The sequence below is a fragment of the Camelus ferus genome, chromosome 15, assembly GCF_009834535.1.
Source record: "Camelus ferus isolate YT-003-E chromosome 15, BCGSAC_Cfer_1.0, whole genome shotgun sequence".
Lineage (NCBI taxonomy): Eukaryota > Metazoa > Chordata > Mammalia > Artiodactyla > Camelidae > Camelus > Camelus ferus.
Window position 1 is genome coordinate 53,157,520 of NC_045710.1, and position 20,659 is coordinate 53,178,178.

At 45.4% G+C, this 20,659-nt stretch overlaps 1 protein-coding gene across 1 annotated transcript in view; it reads right to left on the reverse strand.

Annotated features, from left to right (window-relative positions):
• Nucleotides 1–20,659, reverse strand: part of SFXN5 (sideroflexin 5) — a 113,972-nt gene that overhangs the window by 63,759 nt on the left and 29,554 nt on the right. Inside the window, 3 exon segments of the mRNA XM_006176113.3 lie at nucleotides 5,934–5,959; nucleotides 7,402–7,456; nucleotides 8,009–8,035. Coding sequence (XP_006176175.2) covers nucleotides 5,934–5,959; nucleotides 7,402–7,456; nucleotides 8,009–8,035 — 108 coding nt within the window.

Sequence of the window (20,659 nt, forward strand, 5' to 3'; positions counted from 1 at the left end):
ACAGAGAATTTTTTTTTTTTAAATCCTGAGGATGTTTCTGAACTCCAAAGATAAAAAGAAAAAGATACCGAATGATCCCAAGGGGAGGGAGGAGGCTTATCTATAAGGAAAAAGAGAATCAGGCCAACTATTGTTCATGTATGAGAGGGGAAAAGACATTTCAGATACGCAAGGACTCAGAAAGTACTGCCCACACACTGTTAATATTATTCAAAGATGTACTCTAGCCAAACATAGAAAACACACACACACACACAGTCTAAATAGTTGTGAAGTTTAATATAGGTGTCAAGCAAGGATTCAAAAATCTGATGAGATTCCAGATTATTTCCAAAATCTTGGCAAATGTGTATGGATGAAATGGTAAAATGGAGAACAGAGTAAAATGGTATGCTAAAAGTCTCTTCCTTTATGGGTAGGGTTGGGAAGGTCATATTTATTATTCAATTACTGATATTAACAAGGTAAATATAATGAAATCTTTCCATAAAATATTATAGGTGAATGATAATTAGAGATGATAAGGATGCTCCCTTTCCAAACTACTTAAGAAACTAAAAGGACCAATCAAAATGATCACTCTAGAACAAATCAGGAAAAGAAACGAAAGCAATAACAAAGCTTGATTAACCAACCAACCAACCAACCAACCACTTGATGACTGGGACAAGTGGTCATAAGAACCAATGGCACAATAAATATGAATGGGTTATATTAATTATTAAAGTTAAAGACAGAGTTTCTCAAACTGGGTAAAAAAGTACAATTCAGCTAAATTTTGTCTACAAGAGACATATCTATAAAATGACACAGAAATTAAATATCAGTCTGATATAAACATGTAGGCAATGATTTACAAGAGGCAAATAAACAAAATGGGAATAGATATATTACTATGAGATGAAGTAGAATTCCAGACAATATTCAATGAAACAGGGCTAGTGTGTGTGTGTGTGTGTGTAAAAGAGAGAAAGAGAAGTGGGAAGGTAGAGATTATAATAACATCAAGAAGATAAAAATGTCATGAACACACCAAACCCCACTGCACTGAAATATATACAGCAACAACTATGCGTGGAAACTAAACTTACACAATTACAGTTGGGGGAAACTTATAATACTTTCTCAGAATATTTCAGAACAATGTAGCAGTTTTGAGGAAATTACAGAAGGATCGAAATGTAAATGATCACCTCTCTACATGTTGATATCTATTTAAAATATGTGCATAAAGTGGACTATTTCAAACATATAGAAAAGGTCTAGAAGGTAATATAATGAACATCCCCCTATGGTCAAATCTTATCCTTTTGTCAAATTTTTGTGAAAATGTTATCTTTTTAAAAGATGAAACATAACAGATACAAACGAAGCACCTCCTGTTCTCCAGCTAATCCCATTGCCTCCTCTCTCTCTCCAGAGGGAAGCAGTATCGTGAATCTGTCGCCAACTGTTCCCATGAATGTTTCCAGGGATCCATGAAAAATACATGCATAAATACATATAATACTGCTTTGCATATTAAAATATTACATAAATGACATCAGACAGTATTATTACTCTACTTCTATTTTTTTCATTCATCATTGGTTTTGAGACTTACCAATATTGATAAATGTAGCCCCTTTCATTATTCCCTTTCCTGTATGAAGCATCCCATAGTATGACAAAATCACTATTTTATCCATTTTTTTGTTGATGGACATTTCAGTGGTTTCCTTTTTTTATTATTTTGAACAGTACTGCAAATATTTTCTTTTCACATTTAAATGTGTGTGTGTGTGTGTTTTTGTTTTTTTTTTTGTACAAGGTAAAAATCTCATTTTATTTCTTTTCCATATAGGTAGCCAACTGCCCTAGCACCATTTGTGAGATGGTCTGTCTCTCTTCTCCATTGATTTGTCAAATATCAAGCTTCCATATGGGCCTGGGCATGGTTCCAAACTTTCTATTCTTTTCCACTGGTCAATTTGCTTAGCCCAAAACCCAGACCAAACCATCTCATATTCCTTGGTAGGGTGAGTCCCGTCCCACCACCTTGTTCTCGAAAACGGTCTTCACTGTTCTTGGCCTTTGGCGTGTTCATATAATTTTTAGTATCAGCTTGTCAAATTCCATGAAGAATCCTGCTGAGACTCTGACTGGAATTAAGCTGAATATAATTTGAAGAAAATGGGCATCTTGATGACAATGAGTATTCCCATCCCATCTCTCCATTTAGTTAGATCTCCAATGACCTTCAAGAAAGTTCTATACATTTTTCCATAAAGACCTTGCACATCCCTTTCTTGAATTTATTTTTCAGGTAACTTAGCATTCTAACTGCTACTATAAATATTTTCTTTAAAAAAAATCATGTTCTAGATGTCTGTTTTAGGTTTATAGGCATACAACAATTACTTTGTATACTTGTCTAACACTCAGAAATCTTTTAAAATAGTAGTTTATCTATTCTCACGAGTGATTTTGTTTCTAATCCTAATGCTAGTTATTTATTTTTTCTTGTCTTAACTGTACTTGCTAGTCTCCTAGGAAAGTGTTGGATAGAAGCAGTATTATCAGGCATTCTTACTTTTTCCAGACATGAAGGTTTTTACCTTTATCTGTTTCATCTTTTAGAATGGTACTTGCTATGGGGCTGAGATCTTTTTTGACAGATATTATTAAGTTCAGCTCCCTTCTAGACCTAACTAACCTTCTCTCTTTAAAAAATTGGAGTTATGTTTTATTTTATCAAATGATTTTTCTGTATCTACTGAGATGATCATGTTTGTCCTTCAATTTGTTAATGTGACAAATGATATTAATATACTCCCTAATTTTACTATTTTTGGTAAAAATTATTTGATGTATTTTAATACATTTCTGGATTCAACCTATTAGTTCATTTAGACTATTTATATGTAATTTCATGCGTGATATTGACCTATAATTTTTCCTTCTTAAACTTACTTCTTTGTTATTGGTCTCAAAGTGCCTAATAAATGAATTGAGGAACATTTCCTCTTTTTTATTTTCTTTCAGGAGTTTTTCAAAGGTTGAGTTTGGCTATTCCTTTGAGTGTAGGCACCTGAAATAACATGGGAGCCTAGTGGCAATTTTTGGTTTGTTTGTTGGTTCTTTGGTGCATATATTTTAAGCAACTGACCTAACTTCTTTCTATAGATCTTTGCAAATTCTGTATTTCATCTTGCAAGGCAGTTTTTGGTAAACTATGCTTTCTCAGAAACGTGTCCATTTCTTCTAAGTCTTCAAATTTACTGCCCTAGATTGTTCAATGTATCTGATCTTTTAAACTTCTTTTCTATCTGTAGTTATTGTACTTTTTGTCCTAATGTTGTTTATTTGCATCTTTTCTTTCCCTACTCAATGTTGATAGAAATATCTATTTAATTAATCTTTCCATAGAAGCTAGAAATTTACCCTCAAGATATATCTCCAGCAATATCAAAAAATATGCACAAGACTATCTATTTTTGCATTATTCATATTGGCAAAATAATGGAAATAATCTAAATGTCTGTATGTAGGAAGTCAGCTGAATAAACTATGGTACTTCCACATAGTGGACTACCATGCAGCTATTCAAAAGAAGAATGAAGAAGATCTCTATAAATCAATATACTGTGATTTCCAGGATATGTCATTAAGTGAAAAAAAAAAAAACATTGCACAAAAGGGTTTAATAAGAAACATAGGGAACTATATTTGCATTTGCTTATTTTTACAGAAAGAAATAGAAAGGATAAAATTATTTACTTAGAGAAGATGGGTGGGAAGAAGGTAGAAGGGACAGAGAGGGGAATGAAACTTTTATTATGTCTTTTTACACAGAGTTGACTTTTCAACTATGTTGATATTTTATATATTTCCAAAAATAAATCAATAAGAATCGGGAAACATCTGAAATTGAATGGCAACAGAAACAAACAAACTTAACTGTATATCAAATAAATAACATATACACAGAAGGAAATAATTAATTCAAATGACTTTTGAACACAATTCTCTTACTATATACTCTCATTAGGATATATTTAATGGAGAAAAAGGACTTCAAAGAAAATTTTATTTTTACTTAAAATATTTTTGGGGGGATTAATACATTTTGAGTGGCATTAATGTAGCAATTCTGAAACTCTTTTATTTGTACGCATAAGATTTAGTAAGTAAATAAATACATTGTTGTTGGATTCTCATTCAGGGAGAAGGAAAATGCAAACAATGTAATGGAAGGAGGGGAAGAACACTGAGATGTTGGATTGGAGCTAGAGGTATTAGTATGAACTCACGATTTTTAAAAAGTTGTGTCCTTGTTCTGTGTGCTAAGATGGCCTAGAAATAATGACACCCTAGTTACAATGAGCACACCTAGCTACCCAGATGGAGAGAGAGAGGAGAGAGGTATTTCTAAATCTATTTTCCTCCAAAAGGAGCCAGGGCTCTTTGGAGAAATGGATAATTCCCAGATTGGGGCAGATAAACTACAAGATGAGTCTGGAATATCCATATAATGTGCTAGAAAGCACTGGAGTGCATACTCAAAAAATAAAAAAGACACGTCAAATGGACAGAGAAACTACTTTAAAGGGTTTCTATTGGTCAAATTTGACACAATTTGTACATAAAAATGAATAATGACAAAAGTAAATTTTTATCCTCTGAATACAAAAAATACACAAGACCATACTGATAGTTTTAAAAAAACAATAAAGTGACAGGCAGAAGGGAAAACCCTTATAAATATCCTGTACCCAACCAGCTTTTCACTTAGTGGTTTTAACGTGTTTAACATCTGTTAGTCTTGTCTGTTTCCAGTTTTAGGTTAATACGAAAAAAGTTACTATCAACATTCATGGATAGATCTTTGTGTGGACATATGTATTCACTTCTCTTAAAGTAAATATCTAAATGTAGGATTGCTGGCTCACATTGTAGGTGTGTGTTTAACTTTATAAGAAAACGCAATACCATTTTACACATACACTTGCCCTGATCCCAGTCCCAATTCTGGAATCACACACTGCATTTAGTTATATATAGGCTTGTACAATCTAAAGGCTTGTACAATCATGTTCCAAGCAGACAGTCTGTTATAAACTCCAAACTGGAAATAATCTAAATGTCCACCAACAGTAGGATGGATAAAGAATTTTCCATATAATTATAACAATGGAATATTATGCAGCAGTGAAAAAGAACAAACTACTACTACTACTACATACAATGAGTCTTACCAAAAATTTTGAGAATAAGAAGCCAAGCCAAAAAAAATTAAACTTATCTAAATGATTCAATGTGTACAAAGTTCAACAACAGGCAAAATGAGAATAAAGTCAGGAAAGTGGCTCCCTGTGAGGGCAGTGACTGAGAGGGGTTCATGAGAGGTTTCTGAGGTGCTGATAATGCCCTATATCTTCCTCTAAGTGATGTTTACTTAGATGATCTCCTTTGTGAAAAGTTATCAAGCCGTACCTTTATGACAAATGCAACCTTTCTGTACATTTGTTTTACTTCAATATTAAAAAATTAAGAGCAAACATAATCCTGATTTTAAAACTGAACAAAAATAGAATTATTTAGTTTTTGGAAGGCACCCTTATTTTCTGACTTTCCAAGCTTTCTGAGAAAACTTCCTGTAACCAAACCAGCATGTCCTAATTAATGACAATACTCAGAATGGAAAATGTGCAGGAAGGAAGGCTCTTCCCAGCTCTCTTGGGTGTACATTGGCACACCTTCTAAGGAAACAAGTTTGACAATACACATCAAGAAGAATAAAGAAATATACAATATTTTCTCCAATAATTCCCCCCCACCAGGAATTTATCCTGAATCAACAACTCAGTTAAATATTTATAAAAAGTGATGCAAAGTTATACATTAAAAAAAAAAAAACTAAGAAAAGAAAATCCTTTGAAGGTTATACTTACAATTGTCGCCCCAAAAGGAACGTAACCTGTGAGAGGGCAGAGAAGAGAGACAGGTTTTATAATCCCACCTGACTCTGCCCCACTACCCCTCAACTGAGATACCAGAAGGCTCCGGGTGCCGTCTCCCCACTGCTCACGGGCCCCCAGACTATGGCAAGGCTCCCTCCGCTGCCCTCACTGCTGTAAGTAGACCGCCTCCTGTCCCAGCCTCTACTCTATGGCAGTCAGCTGGTGACTGAACAGAGAACCGAGCTTGTATGAGTTACATCTAAAGCAAAGGTTGGTGTCCTGAGTGTGCATACTTGTACACACGAGCCATCACTCTTCGATCTGCACCCCTCTGGGGAGAGGTCCAAACTTTGCCTGGAGAACTGCAGGCGAAGCCAGCCTTGCGGGGAGAGCCCGCTTTGGCCCCATGCAGGCACTGGGGAGCACCTAGGGCTACAGCCACAAGATGCTCGGAGCCTCCGCTGTCTTGGAGTTCCTCATGGACGAGGCAAGGGGTCCCTGGGCGCTAACTGCCCGGTTTGCACAGTGATGTCACGTGGGTGTCTATTCTCTCATCCCCCTGAGGCCAAGCTCTCTGAGGGTGGGGAACACAACTAAACCTCCTGGACTGAGAACACCCACTGGTAGAGATCCCTTTCTCCCACCGCCTGAGGGCTTCCCAAGGCAGCAGCCAGCAGCCCTCCCACCCGCTCTGTAACTCAGAGGTGGGGACACTCCGTGGCACTGAGAAATGGCACAGAGGAGGCAACAGCACACTGGTCTGGTGAGTCTGACCTCTGCTGTGTGACTCTGGGCAAGGCCTGCAGCCTCTCAGAACCGTAGGCAGGATAACCAGCCAGTGCAGGGCCAGTGCTTTCAGGCCATTAAGCTCAGACATCCAGTGCCATGCCTCTAGTGACCGCAGGCAGGGACTTCCTGGGGGCAGGGATCTCATACCCACTGGCCCATCACCCCCCCGCCCACTGGCCTCCGCAGAACGGGAATCTGCCTCCCTGTGTGCGAGGTAGTACAAATGAGTGCCTACATTCAGAAGGGCAGGTTAATAGCAAGATCAGAGATGAGGGAGTTAGTTTGGGGATTAACTGCCTGAAACGGGCGCAGGGAGCGCCGCCTGGAAGGAGGGAGAGCGACAGGCACTGGTAAGAAGAGGAGCGACCCGTGGAAGGCAGGGCTTGCCCCAGCAGGCCACGATGTCATCCCTAAGTGAGCAGGGTGTGACCCAGGGCGGGGCACCAGATTCACCCCTGGAGGACTCTACCCCAACTGCTCAGGCAGAAAAGGCAGAGGCAGGCACATTTAGAAAGTTCCACGCGTGATTCTGAGGCCCGGCCAGAGTCTGGTGCGGTTGAGCCAAAGTGACCATGTGCCCTCTTCAGGCCAGCACGTCTGGACGCTCCTGGAGCTGTGAACATAGTAAGCACCCCAGGCTGGGCAGAAGCAGAGGGTCCCCAGGGCTTACCTGACATTCTAAAGGGCATGAAGATCTTCTCGTTGGTGTCCGGGTGTAGAATAGCCTGGCAAGAGGCGGGCACAGAGCACAGGGTGTCAGTCAGAGAGGGAGAAGGGACGAGGGGAGGAGGGAGGGGGAGGAGGGAGAGGAGCGCTGCCCCAGGAAGGCTCAGGTGACCAGTGGCTGTATCCTGCCTTGCCTTGTGGCTGGTCAATCGTTTCCCCCCATTCAGGGCAAGAGAAAACCAAAACGTTAGCCATGTCTAACGCTCAAAGCTGAACGCAGCGCAGAGAGGACTGTGTCTACCTTGCGGGTCCACTGTCCCCCATGCAGGGCACAGAGTAGGCACTCACTGAGGATTCTGTGTAAGGATCTCACAAGGAAAGAGCTCAGGGGGCCCAGAGAAAGGCACGCTGACCTGAGCTGTTGACTTCAGAAACTCAGGCCCTGGTGCTGGGGAAGAAGAAGGGGTGAGGCAGCCCAGGGCAAACGCGGGGGGGGGGGGGTTGCTGGTCGGGGGTAGGGAGAGAGGCTGAGCACGCAGCAGCCGCGGATCCCCATGGCAGGGTCTCGGACAACAACAGAAGGGAAGGAACTGAATCCAAAATTAAATTACCTGCTTGATTTTCTGTGCACTCCAGAGCTGGGAGGAAAGGAGAGAGAGAAAAAGGAAAAGAAAATAACAAACATTAAAAGCACATATCAGTTTAAGGTCTCCAAGCCACATTTTCTAACCACGGGATCTGGCTCCAAAGGGCTGAAGGGGCTCAGGCTGTCCTGGTTGCCCCAGGCCTGGCAGCTGCCCCGGGGGGTGTGCGTCAGGATAGGAAGCAGGTGATCCCGCTACAGCAGAGCTGGGGAATCTCACACAGATCATTTAAACCAGTGGTTCTCAACTCTGGTTGCACTGTAAAATTATTTAAAGAATTCTTCCAGCATTTTCCTAAAGCTCCCTCATTCATTCTGCGGTACAGCCAGGTAAGGAGCCCTGATTTAAATGAAGATCCTTCAGTTGTCTCCCAGGATCCCTAGAGACGGCATAGCATAATTTTTTCAGAGCTAGACAGACTTCTTGGCTTCCTAAATTTGCTACTTTTACCTTCTGAGCCTCAATTTCCCCATCTGTAAAATGGGGATAAGATCTGTGCTCTAACATTGTTGAAGAGGTACATGAAAAGTGTCTGGAGCAGCCCCGGACACACAGTAGTTGCTTTACAAGTGCTAACTCTTGTAGATGTATTGTTCTTATTTTTGTCGTTGTTATAAGAAGGTTGTACGCTTTCAAATGAGTGATGAGGTTTTCTCTTTCCAGCACAGCAAGGGGACAGGCTGGAGAAACAGAACAATTTATCAATTCCCTCAAATGATAAAAGAAAAATACCGTATTTCATTGACTCTAGGACATTGCTGATCCTAAGACACACTACAAGATAACTATGACATAGTGCAAGTCACCCAGCATTTAAAAGACTTGTCCCATTTAAGAGATGTTAAAATGTGATAAAGTAGCCTTTTTAGAATGAAGAAAAATTGGCAAGTAAAAATTTACATTGTGGGCAAAGCACAGGCCAGTGCATTTTTAATGGAGCAATAAGCGTATGAGGTAAGAGGGGAGATGTGGTCAGAACTGATGTCTAAAGTTTTACAGTAGAAGAGTTCTGCTTCATTTATAGGGCAGCGTTGTCATCTGGGATATAAATTACACTGCAGGATGCTACTGGGCAGCAATAATAGAGTTATAAAATTGATACGTGGATCTTCTTCAGTTTACAATGGAGTTATGTCCCAATAAACCCATCAAAAGTTGAAATTACTGTTAAGTCAAAAATGCATCTAATACCTCTCACCTACCAAACATCAAAGCTTGGCCTAGCCTACCTCAGAACACTTACACTCACCTGCAGTTGGGCAAAATCATCTAACACAGAGGCTATTCTATAGGGAAGTACTGAATATCTCAAGTAATTCATTGAATTCTGTAGTGAAAGTGAAAAATACAATGGTCGTTGGATACAGAATGGCTCTAAGTGTTTACCCCCGTAATCCTGGGGCAGACCTGGAGCCCCGGTGCACTGCCCCACCCAGGATCACCAGACAGCATCACACCCTGTGTCCTGGGCCACGAAAAGATCAAAAGTCACAATTCAAAATATGGTTTCCACTGAATGCATATTGTCTCGACACTCTCATAAAGTCCACAAATTTTAAGTTGAACCATCGTAAATCAAGAACCATCTTTATTAAAGTTTCTGCATTTTACTCAGAGCAGAGTCCCTCAAGTCTAATTCATAGCCTAATTACTCTCACTTTAGATACATTTCAAACATATTTGATTAACTGTTACTGAAGATCCAGAAAAATTAGAAGCAGCAGATTAAAAAAAATGTAACTGGGGGACAGAGGGGACTAAAGAAAGAAAAAACAAGTGTAGAATCACTGTTAACCCAAGAAGGTATGTGAAAGTGTAACAGCAAAGTGGTAAAAAAATGGTAAAAGGCTGATCCTTCTTTGCTCAGAAAGGGCCTTCCTGAAGTGCATCCCCCAGGTCACAGCACTGTCCCAGGTGTGCCCCCAGGCCCTGGGCACAGACTCCCGACACCCCACGCTCTCCACCGTAAAGCAGAGTCTCCCAGGTCCTGGATCCGGGTCCCCTCGCCCTGTGGAGTCACAGCCCAGCTCCCCAAAGCAGGGCCCTGCCTTGGAGTGCCGGCCCTCAGCATCTCCCACAGAGCCATATGCACAGCAAATCTGAAACTACTTACTTTTTAAAAACTCAAGATCTCTTCCTATAATTTTTTTTTAAAAAGGAAAAAAAAATGTCCTCATGATTCTGCTGGAAACACTGATCTAAGACATTTGAGGACAGTGTGAAGAGCAGGTGTTAGGACCGGGCAGCCTGCATTCCCGTTACTTACAGGACGTGTGGCCTTGGGCAAGTCGCTTTGCCTCCATGCCTCAGTTTCCCCATCAGTAAAATGGGTTGTGGTAAGGGTAAGGAGGGACTCTGTGCATGGTGCTCCCGGCAGCTGGAGTTTCCCTTTGGGCACACAGCTAAGCCTATACTTTCCAGCCTTCCCCAGAGTCAGGTGGGCTCGCATGACGAGGTGATAGTGAATGGACTGTGTGGGTAGAAGTAGGGTTCTCCACTTGCAGGCTTGGCCCGAAAGCCTCGCACAGAGGATCCAGTGGAGGAGAGTGAGGCCCTAGGAGATGGTAAAGCCATGAGGTGAAAGGAGCCTGGCCCCTGGACAACGAATGGCATGTGCCAAGTCCCTGAGTTGCACTGGATTCCGACACAAGTAAGAAACACATCTTACTGTATAAATTCCTGAAATCCAGGGATTGTTTGTTACAGCACTTGGCTTACCCTGACCAATACAGAGGTTCACTGAGATATGCATATCTAAAATACTTGGCCCATAGATCATGCTCCCTAAATGCCTAATACAGAGGGGAAGCCATTCAAATGAGCAGTTTTGTTTTTTAAAGGACTTAATTATTTTTCAAAATAACTTGATCTCTGTCTTATTCTTACAACATGCCTATGAGGTGGGCAGACTACTTTCAGACAAGGCACCTCATCTCAGAGAGACGAAGTGACACAGCCGTGGCTCCCGGGACCTGGTGGCAGGATGGAGATGGGTACCCAGACCTCCTTTGCTCCAGGTTCGTGTCCCCTTTACTCTCCAGGGGCCTTGGAACAGACTGATGTCTGGTCTGACCAGGATGATGGCCAGGTCTGAGGCACAAGAAGAGGAGGAGGATTGGCTGACATCATCTGAGGTCCCGGAACTTCCCTTTGCAGCCGAGCAGCAGATGCTTCTCCCCAGCACCCATTCCTCCCCTCCTGCCCAAGTCCAGCCAAGCAGCACTTGTAATCCAAGGCCACACCTGTGTCCCTCAGGGTCAAGGACTGCCTCCTCCGCCCCAACCCAGGGAGCAGTGATGGGAGATTCAGGCAGGCATGGGCCCAGCAACAAAGCAGAAGTTCAGCAGGGGTGTCAGCAGGCAAGGCCAGGAGCCCAGAGCTCACAGATGTGTTCCCCACCGGTGATGACACCCCCACACGCAGCCCAGGCAGGCTAGTGCCACAGATAAGAGGCAATGGTCCCATTAACCATGTGAGTCTCACACTCAGAAAGCCGTAGGAGAGATGAGAAAAGCAAAGCTCAGATCCATGCCCACGGTCTTGGAGGTGGAGCCAGAACTACAGCTCATGACTTGTTACTCAGATTCATTCATTCATTCATTCATCCTCATTCATTCATTCACATTTAGTGAACGAGTGCTATGCATCACCCTTCTGAGGACTTGGTACATATTAACTTATTTAATCTCAACAACCCTATGAAGCAGGGACTGGTATGTCCCCCACTTTACAGATGTGAGAACTGAGGCACTGAGAGGTTAAGTGATTTGCCCAAAGTCCCACAGCAGCACTAGGACTTGAACTCAAACAACCTGGTTCCAGAATTTCCACTCTTAACCACCCAGTGCACCCATCTCTAAATGCCAGCACACCAGTGGACACTGTCCTGTCCCTTTAGGCACCTAGTCTATTCTGGAGATCTTTTCACATCAGTGCACAGAGAGCAGGCTTTTTCTTCCTAACAGAAAAGTTGAATGGATATATTGTAAACTGCACCCTGTTAGTGGACTTTTAAGCTATTTCCCGTCATTTTCTGATTGAGGTAAAATATACATAATATAAAAATTTACCATTTAACCATTTTTAAGTGGCAGTTCAGTGGCATTAAGTACATTCACATTGTCGTACCGCTATCACGACCATCCATCTCTGGAACTTTTTCATCTCTCCCAACCGAAACTCTTTACCAAGTAAGTACTAACTCCCCAATCCTCCTTCCCTCAGCTCATGGCGACCACCATTCTATTTTCCATCTCTGTGAATCTGATCACTCTAGATATTCATATAAGCAGAAGCATACAATATTTGTCCTTGTGACTGCCCCATCGTTTGCTATTGCAGTACTCCAGTGAGTGTCCCTGGAGTTATCATTATTGTATCATCTAGATTTAAAGAAAAAGAATAAATGCACGCAGATATCTCTGGCAGGATACAGAAGAAACTCACAGTTACTCTAGGGAGAGGAGGTGGGCAAATGGGAGACAGGGAAAGGAAAACTTGTTTTTTATTCTATACTTTTTTGGCACCTTTATAATTCTAGTAGATTGTTGATGTGTTACCTACTGAAAAATAACAGTTAAAAATTTAAGAGTAACCACTAGAAAAGTAGAAATAGGATGCACAACTTCCAAGCCCTTTACTGACCTCTATGGCATAGTCTGTTAACTGTCACACAAAATTTGTGTGCCTTTCTTCCAGAATAATAGAAAGGTAGCCTGGCAGGTGGCTGACTACATTTCCCAGCCTCCTTTGCAGGGCAGGTGTCTGACCTGCTACATTACATTTCCCAGTCTCCTTTGCGGTTAGGCTTATCCATGTGACTGAGTCAGTGGCATCTAAGGGGAAGTGAGATGTGCCTTTCCCTGGCTAGCACCTCCCACCCCATGCTTTCTGTCACCTGCCTGTGAACCAGAGCAAGGATGTGGCTGCAGCCCAGCCTGGGCCACACAGAGAGGAGGACCCAAGGAGATAGTGGAGAAACATGATGGAAGGAGCCTGCGTTCCTGAATGATCCCATGGAGCAGAGCCACCTGCCTACCTGGAACGTGACCTGTTACATGGGAGAGAGATAAACTTCCATCTTATTTGAGCTGGTGCATTTTGAGATCTTCTCATTACTGCAGTTAGCATAACCCTCACTAAGGTAACTAAGGGTTTTGGGAACCTGTCTCCCATGATAGAAGGGAAGCCTCCCCAGAGGAGAGAGGAAAGACTCAGCTGAGGCTTCTCTCCCAGCATCTGGCAATGCTCCCACCTCAGGAGGTTTGGGGTGAGGTGGGAGGGACAGCTCCATTTTAAACTAAACTTCCTAGTCATGACCTTATGACATCTGGACTCATCCCACCTCCAGGTTGCAGCAACAACAGTCAGGGTCACAGATGTGGGGCCTGGTTCAGCCACTAACTCTCATGGTCTTCCTGTGTAAGTCACCTCACTCCTTAACCTTAACTGTTCTTAAATTAATTGTACAGGAGGTGGAAGCAACTCTCTACCGGGCCCCTTCCTGTCTGATGATGCCAGGCCCAGCTTACAGAGAGAGCAGGACAAGGACTCGGGTCTGACCCCCTGGGTCTGGGCTTTCCCTGGGACCTGCTGGACCCATGGGTCAGACACCCGATGCAGAAATGGCAGCAGGTGCCACCACAAGCCAAGAGCTGGCTGCTAGCTTGAAGTTTAACAAGCCAGCCCTGCAAACAGGTTACAAGCAAGGATCAACCTGGAATGTAAAGCATTTGACAGGAGGCCGAAAGAGGCGCAGTGGACAGTCCAACCACACGGAGAATCTAGGACAGGGAGCCCCCCGTGTCTTCTTGTCACCCCACTGAAGCAGCTCCACTTTAAACTACAGTTCCTCGGTGTGACCTGATCTCCTCTGGGCTCAGCCCATCTCCTTCTGTGCCTCTGGCTGAACATTAATCCCCAATCCCTTGGAACTTCCTGGCTGCAGCAACAAACCAGTGTGGATGTGAGATTTTGGACCTTTCCTGAGTTCTCAACTTGGAGAATGAGGACATAGAGGGTGTGGGACACAGTCTGGGTGACAGGCTGCTGCAACAATGCAGAAGTTTGCTGATTTCAGAAATGGCCTAAGTCTCAGCTGAGCTGCCATCTGAACCTATTAGAATCCCAGTGTAGAGGCCAAGGGAGGGGCAGAGGGTGGGCCCCAAACAAGCTCCAGGAGAAGCCCAGCAGGCATACCTCCAGTGCCGGGACCCAGATAGAGGAGTCACTGCCCAGGCTCTGTCCCCACTCTGGTTTGTTTCCCTTCCCCTCTGCCTCCATCCAGGCTGCTTCTCCAAACCTCTGAAGGCAGCAAAGACAGAGCCTATTCAAAACAACCTCCAGAAGGTAATTAAATAGAGGCTGAAGGGGACCCTTCTGTAAAGCAGAGGATGTCTCCATAAAACAACAACAAAAAAATCTTAATTTATCATTTGGGCCAATCCCATTGTTCCTCACTATTAATTTTGTTGCCATGGTTACTCCCAGGTAATGTGTACATATGCAAATCTATGTGGGATAAAGGTACCCATACCCCCAAATTCTACTGCTCCATGAAAGGAGAGAGAACTTGCGCCCCGTTCTGCCGCACAGCGCAGGGCAGCAGTCACTACTTCCTGGGTACAGGCAGCTTCTCTCTGCTAAGAGGCTGGACCCTGGCATCAAACCCTTTTCTAGGAATTGGAATTCCAGATCTCCCACTTGCTGCCCATGTGAGCTGAGGCAATTTACTTCACCTTTTTGCACCTCCACTTCCTCACTTGTAATGTGGGAATATGAATGCTTACTTTCAAGGCTACTGTGATGATTAAAGAAAATTCATTTATTCAACAGATATTGATTGAGCACCTATTAGGTGCTGGGCACTGCTCTAGGCACTAAGAACATATCAGTAAAAAAAAAAAAAAAAAGCTCCAAATCTCTGCTTTTGTAGAGCTTACCTACTGGTGGGGACAAATTTATTGCTTATTGCAGTAAAAATAATACATAAGTAAATGTTCCAATATGTTAGAAGGATGAGTGCTTCAGGAAACATGGGAAAATTGAACAGGGTAAGAATAGGGAGTATGTGCTGGCAGCAAGGATGGATTTAAAAAAAATTATTTAATAGGGTCCTCGCAAAAGGAGGGATGAAGGATGTGGAACATTCAGGGGACACAGGAACATGATGACATGACCAGGGCCACAGCTCCTGTCATGGGGGAGAGGGGTGAAAGGCCAGGGCTGGAGCTAGGGTGTGAGAGGGAATGGGGAGACACTGTGGCCACAACCTCCCAGCCCCAGGAAGAACCTCTAGTCTCTGAATTCCCTCAGTTGCAATGACTCCCTAAAACTCCATCTGTTGTCCTGCCTCTGGCCCTAGTGCCTCCTTCCCTTGCTCTCTTTGAGTTTTCTTGCCCCTGACAGATTCTCAGGCAGGATGTTTAGGGCCTGACAGTAGTAAGATGGTCAGGGTGGTCTTCATTGAGGTGACATTGGAGGAAATACTTGAAAGAGGGAGTAAGCCATGCAGAGACCTGGTGGGAGACTGTTCTGGCTGTAAGAACAGCCAGTACAAAGGCCCTGAGGCAGAAGTAAGCCTCCTCAGCATGTTTGAGGGACAGTAAGAAGGCCAGTATGACTGAAGTGGACTGAATAAGGGAATGAGCAACAGGAGACAAGGTCAGAGAGGGATGGGGGCTTTGCAGATTGTGCTAAAGACGGTGGCTTTTACTCTGAGTTTCTACTAGAGCAGTGGCTCTTAACAGGGGGGCAATTTTTCACCCAGGGGACATTTGGAAATGTCTAGTTGTCATGAATTTGGAGGGTGTGCCACTGGCACCCAGTGGGTAGAACCCTGGGATACATCTGCTAAACATCTTACAGTGCACAGGACAGTCCTCACAACAAAGAATTATCCAGCCCCAAATGCCAATCGTGCAGAGACTGAGAAACCCTAGAGCAGAGGGACAAACCATGTAGTGTGTGTTTTCACAAATCACTCTGAGTGCTGTGCTGGGAATAGGCAGAGGAGGCCACTGCAGTCACCAGCCCAGAGGTCCGTCTACAGCACCCAGCACAACGCCTAGCACACCACACAGGTGCTTCAGCTAATACTGATCTCTTGCCTGTTCTGTGCTAATGGTCAGGGCCAATCTGGGGCTGGCCCAGAAGGGCAGGGTGCTGATCAGGATCCCAGAAGTCTGCAGCTAGGGGTCAGGGTAAGGGGGGAATGTCTGCTTCTGACAAACCTGCTGATACCCAGAGAAGATTCAGGGTGCAAGCATTTTTAACTCTCTGATATTTTCTCTGCTGTTTGCAGCAAAGCCCAAACACAGCTGACCCATTTGCGCTCTGCCAGAGGAGGAGTCGGGCAGGACCTCGCAGGACCTCGCACAACCCAGCTGCCCTTTCTCCGTGGTGGGTTGCAGGCAGACTCCATCCTGCATGGGGCCTCTGAGCAAGTAATATGTATGCTGGGTGCTAAGCAGGCACTTAATAAGGTGGGCTGGCTCCCAGCCCCTGGGGAATGTGGGACGATGGCTCAGAACCACCGCTCAGAAGCCTACAGTGGCTCCCAGACGCCTTCCCCCTCGCTCCTGACCACTCCAATTGCTCCCAAACTGCTTTACTTAATAGCCCTTCCCCCCCCCCCCCCCGCCTACCTCCCCACCATGGACCTGGTGCGCGGGCAGAAGGATCCAGCACATTTCTGCTCTCCTGCTCCGGCTCCAGCTGCTTCCTCTTGCCCCACACAGCACATCCAGCATCTCTACCTGGGTTTCCAAAACTTTCACAAGCTGGCCTGTAACTGCCCAGCTTCCTCTCCAACTTTCTCTTCTAATCTCTTCTCGCTGCTTCTCTCCCTTTCTCTTTCTTCATTCCACTCTGCTTCTTGGCTTTTGTCTGTATCCCTCCCAATGACTTGGGTATCTCTCTACGTTCTCCATCCGTCACCTCTGTGTCCCCTCCACGAAGCCTTTCCTCAGCACCTGCGTTCTCAGGATGGTCTGAGGACCACTGAACGCCTGCCTACCTTACTCCGCACACCTAGCCTCCAGCCGCCGCCGGCTGATGCACAGGAGCGGCCGTGTGAGGGCAGGGCCAGGCCTCTGCTTCTCCCCCGGCCCGGTGCCCACCTGCCAGCGCCTGACCCGCACCGGTCACCCCGCAGATGCCCATGGCCTGCCCAGGCAGCATTAACAGGGGCTGCGAGACCTGCCCCCCGCCGAGCTCCTCTGGCGGCACCCCTACCCCACCCACTCACTCTGCGCCGTGTTTGCACACACATTCCACTCCCCAGAGTATCACCTTCCTCTCCAAATCCACCTTCAGATAATGGGTGAATGATGGGCATGGTCTCTTAGAGGCCCAGCGTCGGGTCCCTGTCCCACCACATACAGGTTATGTGACCTGAGGTAAGTAATGTAATCTCTCTGAGCCTCAGTTTTCTTGCCTGTAAAATCAGGTTAAGACAGGCATCTACCAAACAGGGTTTCTGTGAAGATTCATTGAAGCAATACATGTAAAGTGCCAGTACTCAGCGCAGTGCCTGGGGCTCGGTGAGCGCCCTGTGAGCGGTGGCTCATTCCCATGGGGGGGTCTTCCATGTTGAGCCCACCCATCTCTATCCCCGCCGAACCATTCCAGCAAAGCGCTGGCAGACAAAATACACACAGCACAGCAAATATCCAGAAACTTAGCTGCCTGTCCTTATGTTTTGTTCTCATCTACGGCTTTGTTGTTTAACCGACAGCTACAGTCTTAGTAGGGTTCCCAGCACATCAAATATCTACCTGTCAAGCCCAAAGGATAAATTATACTTATTTTTAGTTTATTCTCAGAACTGATTTTTTCATTGGTATAGCAACCGTTCAACAAGTTAACAGTCTCCAGAGGAGGTACCAGCCACCCACCAGCCAAGGCCATCAGGCGTGAATAACCTATCAGTCCACTTGCAGGAACCCCCTGGCAGGATGTCGTAGCTGGAGGGCAGATTAGATAACAAACCAGCATACAGGATACCTGGTGGTGACCAGTGGTACCTGTGACATCAAGAAGGCCCATGGGTATCAAAGCACAGCCACAGGCTTCTGACCCACAAGCCTGCAAAAGGACATCAGAGCAGGCACAGAATCCAAGAGCAGACAAAGCCACTGTCTATTCTGAGGTCAAGAGCCACCCTGGGCCTTTTCAGACAGCACGGTCATGACCCTTGAGCAGGGCCAGCCTGAACCAGGAACGGGGACTTCATTAATTCCAGATCGCTGAAGCTTCCCCGAACCCTGAGCTGGTGTGTCATCATCCATCCCCTCTTCCTGTGTCTGTGGAGGCCACAGCAGGGCATGGCTCTGCTGATGAGGCCCCAGGAGGGAAGCACTGCGAAAGCTGCAGCAGAGCCCAAGCCTGATGCTCTGTGGAGCCAGGAAGGCAGGGGGAGGGAGGCAGAGGGAGAATCTGCTTGTTAGGGGAGCCGCAGGCTCACATCTAGAGCACAGTGCTACCCAGCCTCCAGATGGACACTGCAGGCATCACCAACAGGAGCCAGAACTAGGAAGTACAGCTAGTGCCAGGGTCCGCCCCCCAACCTCCCCCCTCCCCCCAACCTCCCCTCTTCCCTCCCCAATCTTCCCTCCTCCCAGCCCCCTAGAGGCACATGGGGGCTTTCAGGAAAGAAAACAAAGGAGGCCCAGAAAACAAGACAGGCAGCTTTAAACTACTGAAGGGAGCAAGGAGGGGAAACATGGCCTCATTCCCCAAACTCTGGAAGCTGGAAGGAGTCCCAAGAGGCCAAGATGGGCTAGAGGGGAGCTTGGGCAGGGAGCAGACACAGGGTCAGGAAGGGCTCGGAGGCTGGACCTCCCCTGACAAGTCCACGAGGACCTGCCGCAATCTGAAGACTATTTCGGCCTAGAAGTGGGCATGTCAGGTCACGTCACCCAGGCTCCTCGGCGTCCACAGCCAGCGAGCAGCACCGCGCGCAGGAACGAGGAGATCCCAGCCTGCCCTAGCTGCTGACGGCTGCCCCCAATTCAGCAGGCGACACAGACACCTGGAGATGGACCCTGTCTAACCAGGCACTGCAGCACCTCAGTCACTTCTAGTGACCCGCACAAGGACATCGGCCAAGGGGCTGCCTCTGCCTGCACCTCTGCCCTCCTTCCAGATCCGGGCTGCAGCCCAGCTCACTGGCTCGCCCCTTCCTCCGGGTGGTCCTGTTTTCTCTGTGTTCAGGATGTGCTTCTTCACCTGGACAACTCATACTCAGTGCCTCCTCCTCACCAGCCCCTGCTCATCACTCAAATCTCAGGCACCCCTAGTCTGGGTAGGTTACTCCTTCCTCTGCTTTCCCACAGCATCAAATATTCTTCCAGCACTGCCTAGATTCTGGGGAGTCCACGAGGCCAGACCCTCCTCTAGCTTCTCCCCTGCTGTCTCCCCTAGGCCTTGGCACCAACACTGACCTGAAGGTACCCCATACATATACAGTGAAATGAAATGGATTGGGGAGGGCTGATGGCTAAGCCACTTGCCCCAGGGAACACTCAGCCAGGCACCAGTGTGTCGTGCTGGCAGGACAGGGCCTCAGCTTGGACTTTGTGCCTAAAGGTGTCAGAAGAAGGCAGGGGCGGTGCCTCACAAAGTTACCAACAGAACAGAAGAGAAGACAACAGAAGAGGAGGGACAGCAACCTGTTTTGGATGGAAAATGAGTAGAGTTTTAATAACGGATCAAGCAGGAAGGAGGAAACCATCCTTAAATGCCTGCAGAAGGCACACTTTAGAAGCCAGGACATCACCCCCAGGACATCAGCAAAGTTAAGGACTTGGAGGAACCAGGCATTCCAGGAAAAAAAAAGGGCTAATTAACTGTAGGGCTTAACACAGAGAGTTGGTTGAAAATCTGTACTCAAAGCAGTGGAACCCTCAGGTCTACCCTGCACAGCAAGGTGACTCTTACTGCCCTCACCTGTATCCCCCAGACACTGGAGGTTTTTCGACCTTCTGGAAAAACTGAATCCAAGTGACTCCAGATTTGGAAACACTAACACAGTGGAGAGCAGGAGCTGGTGAGGCTAAAAGCAGGGAAATTTATGAAAGTCTGCAAAGTGAATTCTGGGACTCCAAACTCCTTTTCCTACTTGGCTTCCAGAATGCAGGCAGATGAGATAATACTGTATTTATAAAACAGGAAGAGGATCCTACTAAAAAGAATAAAGAAAAGAAACAATCAAACAGCCCTCAGAAATTAAAATTGCACTAGCTGAAGTTAAAAATTCAATAGACATGTTAAAAATAAACTCAAGGAAATTTCCTGCAAAGCTAAACAGGGGGACAAAGGGATGGAATAGAAGGAAAAAAAACAAAAAGATAAAATCTGAGTGTTAATCTAAGATAGTAATACTTGACTAATAGGAGTTTCAGAATGAGAAGAATTTATCAAAGAAACAATAGAAGAAAAATTGCCAGAACTGAGAGACATGAGTCTTCAAATTGCAAGGGGTCACCAGGAACCCAAAGTAATGAATTTTAAAAGAGATAGCATTGTGGAATTTCAGAAATGAACCATATAGATAAAGAGAAAACCCTAAACACTCCTAAAGAGAGAAAACAAGTCGCTCACAAAGAATCAGGAATG